The sequence below is a fragment of the Marmota marmota genome, unplaced genomic scaffold (assembly GCF_001458135.2).
Source record: "Marmota marmota marmota unplaced genomic scaffold, marMar, whole genome shotgun sequence".
NCBI lineage: Eukaryota > Metazoa > Chordata > Mammalia > Rodentia > Sciuridae > Marmota > Marmota marmota.
In genome coordinates, this window is record NW_025999869.1 from 21992777 (window position 1) to 22005446 (window position 12670).

General features: G+C 44.9%; 1 protein-coding gene across 1 annotated transcript; it reads right to left on the bottom strand.

Annotated features, from left to right (window-relative positions):
• Positions 1-358: 358 nt before the first annotated feature.
• Gm2a (ganglioside GM2 activator) lies at positions 359-12479 on the bottom strand. The gene is made up of 4 exons (XM_015492710.2): positions 12230-12479; positions 7015-7176; positions 1302-1484; positions 359-985 (listed from the first exon to the last, which is right to left on the bottom strand). The coding sequence occupies exons 1-4, from the start codon at positions 12317-12319 to the stop codon at positions 830-832; spliced, it is 591 nt and encodes a 196-aa protein (XP_015348196.1). The 5' UTR covers positions 12320-12479; the 3' UTR covers positions 359-829.
• Between the last annotated feature and the right edge of the window lie 191 nt (positions 12480-12670).

Here is a 12670-nt window from a genome sequence, read left to right on the forward strand (position 1 = left end):
CTCCATTATATCATATCTCCAACTGCAAACTGGAGCTCAGCTGCCTTGTATCAGTTCAGTCAGTCAGTGAGTTAGTTAGTTAGTTAGTTAGTTTGTATAGCATGAGGAATGAGGAACACCTGGAAGCAACATGTTTCTAGTGCTCCTTCCTGCTCACCGATGTCTCTTGCTTGGCCCTAAAGCCACCAGAATTGGAGACTGATTGTAAACAACTAAAGCATTCCTAAAATAACTCCTGCAAGGAAACCTCAACCACATACACCCTTCCTCTCCAGGATACACTGTGTCCAGTGTCAGGCAAACCTAGAAAAGAATGCAAAATTAATTATAGAAGTTAATGGAGGAGCAGATGCAGATCAACTACTTCAGCCCCTTTACTATAGGAGGGGCTTGGAGTAGGATGAAAAATGTTAATACCCTGAACTCTGCTTTTCAGTTAGTGACAAAAAGAAAGAGAAAGTTATAAAGGTACTTCTGGAGGCCAAGACTGGGTCAGTCTGAACTTAAAGTCCCCAAACATGTTGGTTTCCTTTCCTTGGAAATAAAAGAAGCTCTTGGAAAGTTATCTGGATGGGGAGGAGAATGATGTGGCTAGCCCACAGACATCCTGGGCTCTTGGGAACTGCCACACTCACCCTCCCTTAGTTCAGAGCTGCTTGAACCAGCTTGAAATAAGTGGCACATAAGGATATTCAGTGAGGGCAGCGGAATCATCACAGAAAAGGGCTTGAAGCCACGGCAGAGAGTCAGAATTGAGCCTTGGCAAACAAAACGAAGGAAGACAAAGGCCTTCCTTCTATCTCTTCATTCTGCTGTGGCTGCTGCCACTTTATTTGCCCTTTAGAGATGCAGAGATCTTGACACAGCCCAGACGCTTCCCGCCATTGCTCAGGACGCTCTCGATGCGGTAGTTCCCGGTGCTGAGCCAGCTGGGAAGCTCCAAGTCAGGCACTGTGAAATCACTCTTGGGCAGCAAGTAGGTGCCCTGTGAGAAAGAAGTGGAGCACGGGTCAGGGGAACCCAATGATAGGACTCTCGTTCCTGGAGCCACCTCGAGGACTGCCATGAACTCCTTCTCCCATTCTCCTGGGTCCCCACAATCTTAGAGATTGCCATAGCATCGAAAGGACCTGTCACAGCTAAGTTCAAGTCCTCCACTTCACCCCAAGATAAGCAATTCTTACATATCCCCACACTGACACATCTAAAAGGAGAACGCAAAGACTCTCCTCTCCAAACCCCCTCTTTACTCCAGCCACAGAAGTAACGCTCCCCACCACCCAACCTTGTTAAGGACGTACTTCCTTGAAGGGACAGTGACAGGGAAGTCCATAGGTGTGCAGGGGCTCTGGGCAGGGCTCCCCAGGGGGAATTACAGTGTTAAGCACATCACAGAAGTCTTCATAGGTACAGCTGCCAAGCTGCTCCACACATGGAATCTTGACCCAGAAGCCAGCCACTTCCTTCTCCACCGTTAATTCTACCTGATGAGAAAGGATTTGAAAAAGGTTACAAATGTAAATCTGGGGCCAAACACACCAGCTCCCCAACCTCTTTAAAGGTCAGTATTAAGTTTTAATCATAGAATATTTAACTGGGCAGGATTTTTTTTTTTTTTTTTTTTTGGTCCTAGAGAGTAAACCCAGGGGCATTTAACCGCTGAGCCACATCCCCATCCCTTTTTATATTTTGTCTACAGACAGGGTCTCACTAAGTTGCTTTGGGCCTTGCTAAGTTGCTGAGGCTGGCTTTGAACTTACAATCCTCCTGCTTCAGCCTCCCAAGTTGTTGGGATTACAGGTGTGCACCACTACGCCTGATCCCAGAAGGACAATATTGTAGTACATGCCCCAGCACAACATCCTTTCCTGTGCTCATGGTAGGCGTTAATTATTGAATGTTAATTTTTTTTCCAGTACTGGGAATTGAACCTAAGGGTGCTCTACCACTGAACTATACCCCAGCCCTTGTTATTTTTTGAGACCAAGTCTCACTAAGTTGCTGAGACTGTCCTCAAACTTGCAATTGTCCTACCCCAAGCCTCCTGAATGGCTGGGATTAAAGGCATGTTCTACTGAGCATGGCTCAATTTTAGAATTCTTGAGGTTGTCACTACCTATTGATTAAAACTAACACTTGCCACTGAAATTGCACTAATTAGCTTCACTGTGGCATTGTTTCCTGGCTCCTTCTAAGGCCATCTTGTCTGCAGAACTCTTCTACACAGGACTTCAGACAGCTTTAAGCAATGACTGGAGTTGGTGACCAAGGAGAAGCCTATCAGCTATACTTCTGACAGAAATGGTGCTAGGAAAATTGGAAATCCATATGCAACAAAATAAAATTAAACCCCTATCTCTCACCATGCCCAAAATTCAACTCAAAGTGGATCAAGAACCTAGGAATTAAAACAGAGACATTGTGTCTATTAGAAGAAAAAGTAGGCCAAAATCTCCACTTCCTCAATAAGACTCGTATAGAGCAAGATTAATATCAAGAATCAATAAATGGGATGGATTTAAACTAAAAAGCTTCTTCACAGCCAAAAGAAGCAATCAGGTGAATAGAGAGCCTACTAATTGGGAATAAATTCGTATCATACACACAGATAAAGCACTAATCTCTAGAATATATAAAGAACTCAAAAATCTTAGTACCAAAAAAAACAAATAACCCAATCAATAAATGAGCCAAGGAACTGAACAGACCCTTCTCAGAAAATGATATATAATCAATCAACAAGTACATGAAAAAATATTCAATAATTAGAGAAATGCAAGTCAAAACTACTCTAAGATTTCATCTCACTCCAGTCAGAATGGCAGCTATTATGCACACAAACAGTAATAAGTGTTGGAGAGGATGTGGGGGAAAAGGTACACTCATACATAGCTGGTAGAACTGCAAATTAGTGCAGCCAATATGAAAAGCAGTATGGAGATTCCTTGGAAAACTTGGAATGGAACCACCATTTGACCCAGCTATCCCTCTCCTCAGTCTATACCCAAAGGACTTAAAATCAGCATATTACAGGAACACAGCCACATCAATGTTTATAGCAGCACAATTCACAATAGCTAAACTGTGGAACCAACCTAAATGCCCTTCAGTAGATGAACAGAAAAAAATGTGGTATAAATACACAATGGAATATTACTCAGCATTAAAAGAGAATAAAATCATGGCATTTACAGGTAAATGGATGAAGCTGGAGAATATAATGCTAAGTGAAAGTAGCCAATCCCAAAAAACCAAATGCTGAATAATTTCTCTGATTTAAGGATGCTGATCCATAATATGTGGGGCGGGGGGAGAGATTAAATGAATTTTAAATAGGGCAAAGGGGAAAAGGGAAGGGAGAGAGCATAAAGGTAGTAAAGATGGTGGAATGGAGGGTCATCATTACCCTAAGTACATGTAAGAAGACAAGAAGGATGTGACTCTACTTTGTGTACAACCTGAGAAATGAAAAATTATCCTCTATGTGTAATATGAATCATAATGCATTCTGTTGTCATATAATCAAAAATAATAATAACAAGGTCTTAATCACAGCTGGGTTACAACAGATGGAACTATCTGCAGAAGTGGCAGGCTCTCCAGTCTCAGTTGGGGAAGCCACAAAAGGATCCTCAAAACCTGAGAAGCTGAATGAGAAGATCTAGAATGTGTCTCACACCTCAGTGCTGTCATGGTCCTGCTCCCGTTCCAGAGGACAGAGCTCACCCAGAAGCGGTCAGCCCAGCTGTACCTTGCACACATCGAGCATGAATTCTACATAAGCTCCACCAGTGCCAAAATGAGTTGTCCCCACATTCATGCTCCACTAAAGCTATTAAGGGAAATGGTAAGGAAGAGGCAGCAGGAAGTTAGCTCTTAAACATCCAACTTTTTGTAGATTTATGGCAGGAAGCCACATTTTTAGAATCCCTTTCCACTCCGACATTCCAGCAACTTATGAATCCCAGGCTTGCTTCGGGGGGATTTTGTTTCTAAGAGACAGATCCTGGAGAAGTACTTATTTCTTCACAGTCTGCTAGGCTCAGGCTGGTTCTCAGGCTACCAACTCAAGCCTTCCAACTACTCCAAGTATCAGAATATTGGCTCCTCTCCTCCAGGCCCAGCAAGAATGGACAAGTCAGAACACCCTGTATCCTGTATGGACAAGTTCAAACTGAATTCCTTTGCTGGCCTTAACTGCTCTAGGACACAACCATTATCCAAACCCCTAGTTGCACAGTAGCCCTTCCACCAGTCCTCCCTCCTCTCTGACAAGCCTGCTCCTACTACTCTGACCAGGAAGAGCCAGACAGAGGTCCTGAGTTGGAAGGTTAGTTCTCCCCCTTTCTAGTAGGATGCCTTTGGGGGAGTTACTCTACTTCTCTCAGTTTCCATTCCCTCACCTTCAAAAGTGGGGTATTTCATAGTTCCAGTCTCTCTCACAAGGTCTCCCTAAGTGGGACAATAGCTGCCCAGCACTTAGCATCATGCCTGGAATGCAAAAACTGTCTCCTGCCAGGCATGGCAGCTTAGGCCTGTAACCCCAGCTACTCAGAAGACTGAGGCAGAAGAATTGCAAGTTCAAAGCCAGCATGGGCAACTTAGCAAGATCCTGACCCAAAATAAAATTAAATGGAAATCATTTAAAAAAAAAAAAGTGAGCTGAGGATGTCACTTAGTGGTAGAGTGTCTGCCTGGCATTTTCGAGGCTCTGGATTTAATCCCCAGTAGAGTGGGGCAGGGGGATGGGACACATCTATCTCCTGCCTGCCTGACTTCTCCCTTGGCTGATGCTCTCTCCTTGTTTCTCCAATACCCCAGTGAAAATGCTTGAGCCAGTTATGCCTTGAACAAGAACACCCAGCTGAGGGGACAGGGGAAGCAAGTCCTGCCTGGGCTCCTCCCACCAAGCTGGCAGCCTGGGAGGCTGCACCTGCCAGAAGGAGCAGTGCTTCCCTTACACCTTTCCTACCCCCACCCCAAACCAGCAAGGCCCTGTAGACAAGCAGCACAAGTTACTGAACTTAAGTCAACAGCCAGATCTGAGGTCACAGCCATGCCTACCACTTGGAGATTATAGCTAGAATGGTTCCACAATTTGGTTATTGTTAATTGTGTTGCTCTAAACCCAGGTATGCTTGTATCACTCACTATAGTATGCTGACTTTACTTATTTTGGATAAATACTAAGGAGTGGTGTAGCTGGGTCATTTCTAGTTCTATGACTCATTTCTAGTTCTCAATCTATTTGCTCAAAGAGAAGCAAGCAGGGCTGGATGAGAAGGTACCATCAACCTCTCTGTTCCACAACTTCACTGGCACTTCCATGACACAGAGGCACTGATGAATCCTGGGTTCCAGCCCTAAGTTGGCAAGTACCTGCTGGGTCCCTTCACAAGCCCTCTCCCCTCTTGAGGACTTGTTTCTCCACATTGACAGTGAGGTATGTGGATCTCACGACTGCAAGGAGACCTACATCTGAGTCAAAGTTTCCTGCGGTTTCAAAAAAAAAAAAAATGACCTCTCTGTTTCCTTCACAGGCTAGGCATCATTGTCTTGGTCCAAATTTATGACTAGTAAAATAATAGAAAAAAGAGCAGCCAGGCACCATGGCCCACATCTGTAATCCCAGCAGGTCAGGAGCTGAGGCAGGAAAATCACAAGTTTAAGGCCAGCCTTGGCAACTTAGCAAGACCTATCTCTAAATAAACAGAGAAGGACACATAGATAGACAGGGCTAGAGATATAACTTAATGATAGAGCATCTCCTCAATGCAAAAAAAAAAAACAACTCCCTTGTGTATACATACCACATTTTCTTTATCCATTTGACAGACAGCTAGAATGGTTCCATAATTTGGTTATTGTTAATTGTGTTGCTATAAACACAGGTATGCTTGTATCACTCACTATAGTATGCTGACTTTACTTTTTTTGGATAAGTCATATTGTGGCTGTATGCCTAGTCTTTTGAGGAAACATCATATTGATTTTCATAACGGTTATACTAATTTACAGTCCTACAAACAGAGTAATGTTCCTTTTCCCCACATCCTCATCAGCATTATTTCTTTTTTTTTTTTTTTTTTGTACTGAGGATTGAACTCAGGGGCACTCAACCACTGAGCCACACCACCACACCAGCCCTTTTTAGTATTTTATTTTGAGGCAGGGTCCCCCTGAGTTTCTTAGGGTCTCACTAAGTTGCTGAGGCTGGCTTTGAACTCATGATCCTCCTGCCTCAGCCTCCCCAGCCACTGGGATTACAGGCGTGCGCCACCACACCTGGCTGTTTGTATTCTTGACAATTGCCACTCTATCTGGAGTAAAATGAAGTCTCAGTGTAGTTTAGATTTGCATTTCCCTGCTGATTAAGGATGCTGAACATTTCTTTTTATATTTGTTGGCCAACTGTATTTCTTCTTTTGAGAAATGTCTGTTTAGTTCATTTGCCCATTTATTGATCGGGTTATTTGGGTTTATTCTGGTGTTGATTTTCCTGAGATTCATATATATATTATGGATATTAATCTTCTGTTGGAAGAGTAGCTGGCAAAGATATTCTCTTATCCAGTAGACTCTTTCTTCACATTCTTGTCTCCTTTTCTGTGCAGAAGTTCTTTTTTAATTGATGCCACCCAACTTATTGATTGTATTATTTCCTGACCTTTAACCATCTGCAGTTTCTAACATGGTTTTATAACTATATGTCACTACTTTGTAATTAACATCAACAACAAAACCCAATTGCCAACCAGAGTGGACCATCACGTCCAGAGAATGGATCAATCATCCATGCCCTCTTCAGGAAGTCATTGGGCTGACATCAGGGATTCCCTGCAACCCTGTGATCCTGAGATTTCACAAAGCTTAATAAGAGTCACTGGATCTGTGCCTCATGTGCTGCTCTTGGATCGCTGGATTCGAAAATTCTTCAGTTCCCTGAGCAACTGCCTCTCAGGGCCTCGGATGGCTGCCCATACCACCTCCCTCTCCCCACCTACCCCAACTCACCTTCTGAGGCGAAGTGAGGGGAACACTGGTCTTGCCCTCAACACTGACAGTCACATTCCCCGGAATGACAATGGGGTCAGGTTCCAACATCAGGCTTTTGATCACAGCAGGGTCCTTCCCTTCATCACAGTTATCCCAGGAAAAGCTACCAAGCTGGGGGGGCTAGGGACAGTCAGGTAACAAAGAAAGAGGAAAAAAGTGAAGTTGACAGATTATTTTGGTTTTTATGAATCAAGATATGAAAAATTCGGAGTGATACGTATGCATTTGAAATGATAAAAGAATTGTCATTGCTACTGGTTATTTTAATTACATACATGAATCCCATAAAATATTTGAACTCAAAAAAACAATGGAACCATCTCAGGTCAGAAGAATTGACAGAACAGGCTGCTGATGGTGTGAGCCTACCGATGGTACAACCTTACATGAGGCACCTCCCCTCTTTGAGCCATCTGCAACCCTCTATTTTAAATTTGGGATTACATTTGTCCTACCCATTTTATAGGCAGGACTATAATAAAAGAGTATAGCCCTTATATAGTATATCGAACATTATAGGGCACAATATAAAAGACCTTGAACTTCAAAATAGTCGACTAACCTTGTTTTTTGGCAGGTGCCTTCTCGGATATGCCCCCTCCCTACTGCCCACTCCTCTCTAGCCAGCCTTGGGATCCCAGTAGATGACAAGCTCCTGGAAGACTCACCTCTGAAATCCACATCCAGGACCCTATTCACATCATACCCCATGCTCAATCCAGGGCCAGGAACAACAAAGAACACAAAGCACGTGGGAAACATAACAGCACCCCAAGCCCTATCCTCAAGAGAACAAGGACACACATGCAAAGATCCCCCGTGGGCCCCTTGTTGATGAACAATCCCCAGGAAACAGACTTGCCCCACCCCAGGTAGCGCTTTCTTACTCTCACTCCATCACTCATGCCACGTCCCCCTACTAGAGTCCTCCGTTCCTCTGCAGAGCCACTTCTCTCATTCTTCCTCCAGATCCCCCAGGAGGTCTCCTGATTCTACCCCATCTTGTCCGGCTCACTTCTCACTCCCACAGGACCTCATGATCTTTAACACACCCCACTCTGTACAAACTCTCCCACCTGCTCACACCTTTCCCAGCCCCCAAAGGCCACCTACATGAGACCATCAAGAGTCCCACCATCCACACTCAGTCTTAAAAAGAAAACCTGCCAGTCCCATGCTTCCAAGCTGACCTCCATCTTCAACATCCCCACAGCTGACTGGACAAGAGAGAACATGTGGTTCAATCCCCAGCACCAAAGAGGGCGTGGAGGAAAAGAAACACCTAACCCAAAGATTGACAGATTCTGATTTTAGAATGAGGACACAAAAGACTATCATCCCTGGAACACGGGGCTTAGTGCTCTTGGGTCATGAGTTTGGGGTTGGGGCCAAAGCATCTAATGTTGAGAAATGTCTGTTTAGTTCATTTACCCATTTACTGATTGGGTTATTTGGGTTTATTTTGGTGTTGATATATATATATATATATCACACACACACACTGTATTAATAATATAATATAATAAGTATCTCCGTATATATATTATGGATATAAATCTTCTGTTGGAAGAGTAGCTGGCAAAGATATTCTATCCAGACCTGAATCATGACCAAACTGACGTTGAGAAAGAATGAAGGGTTCTGCTGGTCTGTGGAAAAGGGAACAAGATAAAGTGACTACCCTGTGTACAAAGCAGTGAGGGACATGGCTTTGGAGCGACGCATGTCAAAGGAAGGCTCCGGTCAAGCTGACCCAGGCTGAAATCATAGCTCGGCCACATTTCCTGAGTAATTCCATAGGTCAGAACCCCCTGGAGCCAAAGTTTCCACATCTTTTATGTGGAGGCATTTTTATCTCCCTCTCAAGGCTGTCACAAGGGGACAAGCATGGATGTCAAGCTCATAACACCAGGCCAAAATTCACGCTGGCTCACTAAATGACAGCCATGAGACATCCCAGCCTCCACTTCCTGCCCTGAGTTCCGTGTATACCTGTTAAACTTCCCTTTACTTGAGCTCCTTGGAATGGGTTTCTAATCCTTGGAATGACTAGTCCCACCGTGACTAAGAAAGGCAGGACGGAATAGGTGCCAGCAAATGTTTCCTTCAATATTCATTCCACAAATATGTATGGAGCAACAACTACAGGCCCTAAGGACTGTGTCAATTAGTGGTAAACAATCAGACATGGCCCCTGCCCTGCCTTGTGGAGCTTATAGTCTAATATAAATAAACAGCACTAAAATTTTTGAGTGCCACAAAGGAAAAGAACAGAAGGTGATGTTGAGAGTAACAAAGGACCCACTTAAGTAGGGTGGTGGGGAAAAGCTAGACCTGAAGGATGAGGAGTCAGCCATGTGTGTGCTGAGAGAATATAGCAAAGGCCCTGCGGCAGGAAGAAGCCTAGCTGCACCAGGCACTCACTACAAAGCCAACAGGCTAGATGTGTTGGAGGAGGAACATGGCTGAGGCTGGAGGGGTGGCAAGGTCATTTAATATAGGACTTCATAGGTTATAATCAGGAGGCTGAATTGACCATGGTGCAATAAAACCCACTGAAGAAAAACACCAGGCTCTGATTTATAGTTGTGAACAGACAACCTGAAAGGGGGGATCATTTGGGAGGTCACTATCAAGTGAAAAAGTACCTGGAGTTAAGATCTGGTCTGAAGAAATAGGTAGGAGGACTCACTATTCTCTGAGGCTGCTTTCCCAACTCTAATAATCTGATTCACATTGAGGATTATTTCTGAGCTGAGGGAAGTTTCCAGAATACCCCTTTAGATCCTTCTCCCCTCTCCTAAACTCCTTCCGTATTTCTAGGTCCTGGGGGAGATGTAATAAGGTACTTTTCAGGTACCACCTGGCTAGCCGCAGCTATGGGGAGGGGTTTTGCAGCTGCATCCAGGCTCCCTGGGGAAAGTAAATAATTAGCAATGCCCACCCAGGACCAGGCTGAGTACCAGGCATCTGCCATCCCCATCCTAGACCAATACATGGGAAGAAGCAGCATATGGAAGATGGGAAAGACCTGACAATGGAGGCAGAAATATTTGTGCAAATCAGAGACATAGGTGAAAATCATACCTCAGCAGCTCTCACTGCTGAGACCATAGCTAAGTGAATCCCTCAAGATTCAATTTCCTCAGCTATTAAATGGGCTTAATTATATCTTCTCGCAGGGTTATTGCGAGGGTAAGAAACTTGTATACACAAAGCACAGAGTTCAACTCATCAAGACTTTCAAGCTCGTGGGAAAAAAAAAAAAAAAAAAAACAAGGAAAGACTGAGAAACTATCACAGGCCACAAGACAGTGGCAAGACATGACAATACCATGTGGTGTCCTAAACCAGATCCTGGAACAGGAAGAAGACATTAATGGAAAACTGGTGAAACACAAATAAAATCTAGAGTTTAGTTAATCATAATGTACTTATGTTGGTTTCATAGTTTTGACAAAGTATGCTGATAATATAAGATGCTAACAATGAAAACTAGGTGAATATTGAAGCTCTATACTATCTTTGCATAGTTTCTATAAATCTAAAATTATTTCAAAATTTAAAAATGTATTAGAAAAAAAAGCACAAGACTCAATGCATAACACCTAGTAGTGTACAATAAATAACACTGTATAGCATTAAAAAGTCTATTAAGCACCTACTATGTGCCTCCACAGAGCTAAGGTGCTTAATAGACTTTTTAATAGCCCAGAATCACTGAGTCGGATTAATGCCAGAACTAGAATTCAGGTTTCCAGAGGCTGAAACACTGACTTGTCACCCCACTACCTTTATCTGGCCCTTGATCACAGAATCCTGCCAGGACTCTGAATCACATGAGCCCAGTGAAAATATATACTTGATAAGAAAATATAAACTGAAAGTGCCACTTGCTGTGTGATCTTGAGTGAGCCCCTAAAGGACTGAGTGAAGTGGGTAACCTCTATGATGTCTCAGAGCCTAGCTAAAACTGCCAGTCTAAGACCCAATGGTTTGGGATGGTACCCATACACAAGGTATACAAGAGAACAGGGATGTAGAGCAAGCTCAGAGCCTCTACCAGACCCCACAGTGGGTGGCCATGCCTCAATCACACTCAGAGACAAGGTGCAAAGGCTTTGTGTACATAAGGCCAAAAGGTCCTCACTCCTTCATTCAACAGGCAAAATAGGGGCTGGGTTTGTGGCTCAGTGGTAGAGTGCTTGCCTAGCATGTGTGAGCACTAGATTCTCGGCACCACATATAAAATAAAATAAAATGAATAAAGGTCTAGCAACATCTAAAAAAGAAAAAGAAACAGGCAAAATAGTCTTCCTGCTCTGAGCAAGGGAGATCAAGAGAAGGCAGTTTCCTTTCCTGACAACAACCCAGACATCACACTCTACAAATGAAAAAACCAAGACTCAGGGAGTCATGGATTGGAACAGAGAGGGATCAGAAGCCAGGCCTCCTCTGATGGGTCCTACCCACTTTCCCCTACACCATACTGTTCCTCTCTCTGGAACAAACCTCCAAGGTGGTGTGGGGAAGTGATCTTCATTTGACCTGTCCCTTTGCTACCACAGACGTGTCTTGTCCACAGCTGTGAAGCAAAGAGGCAATGGAACGGGACTAATTAGGTCTCAGAATGACAGAACTTCCCTTTTCCAGGGGTCTGCAGCATGGGATAAAAAAGAAGTGAAGGGGGAAGTTTGGAAGGTGAGAAGGCCTGTCCTCTTGGTGGCCCACAACCAGCGGGGTCACAGGTCTAGACAAGTATAGACCTCCCACCCACTCCCCAGGAAGAAATCAGAGAATTTGGGCAAGAGAAGGCATGAGGCACCAGGCCCCATCACAGGGAAACGGGAAGCAGGGATAATGGGTATGGAGCAGAGAAACAGGTCCAAGTCTCTGGGCCTGGAGCAGTGCTTTAACTCTGCGGGTCTGTGCAGCTCAGGCGCTAGGAGAGGGCAGGAATACAGACGGGAGCGAGATTACTCCCTTCAAAAGAGTATGGAGCACTACACCATCACTGCACAGAGTCCCATATTTGATCGCTTTGGGAGGCTCTGCTTGCAGAAAAGGAAACACTAAGAGACAGTGAGACCACAGCCCCATATGCCACCCACCCGCACAACCCCAGTAGGGCCAGGAGGTTGCAAGCAGCCTCCTAAAAGGAGGGGGAACTCACGCGGTTTAGGACTGCGCGCGCCCGGGCCGCAGGGCCGGCAAGAAGCAAGCCCAGGAAGATCAGGAGCAGAGTACGCATCAAGGAATGCATCGCGAAGGGTGGATCCGCGCGGAGTTAACTACAAGGATTGAAGCACCAGCGGCGCCTTTAAATGCCTGCCTTCATTGGGTATGCAAAGCTGTGCTTCGCTATGCAAAAGCTGAGTTCAGCCACCAGCAGGTTGGCCCTGCCCTGTCCAGCTCCGCCCAGTGGGAGATATTAGGGTAGGACTTGGAAGGATCTTTCCCGGCTCCGCCCCCCAGCGCGAATGTAAACCGCCTCCTTCCAATGTGCAGAGGTTGAACCGGAGGAGGAACCGAACAGAGCTTAGCGCGAGAAAGGGGCGGGGCCGAGCGCCAGAGAGGGGCGGGGCTGAGAGCTGGGTGGGGCGAGACTGGGAGC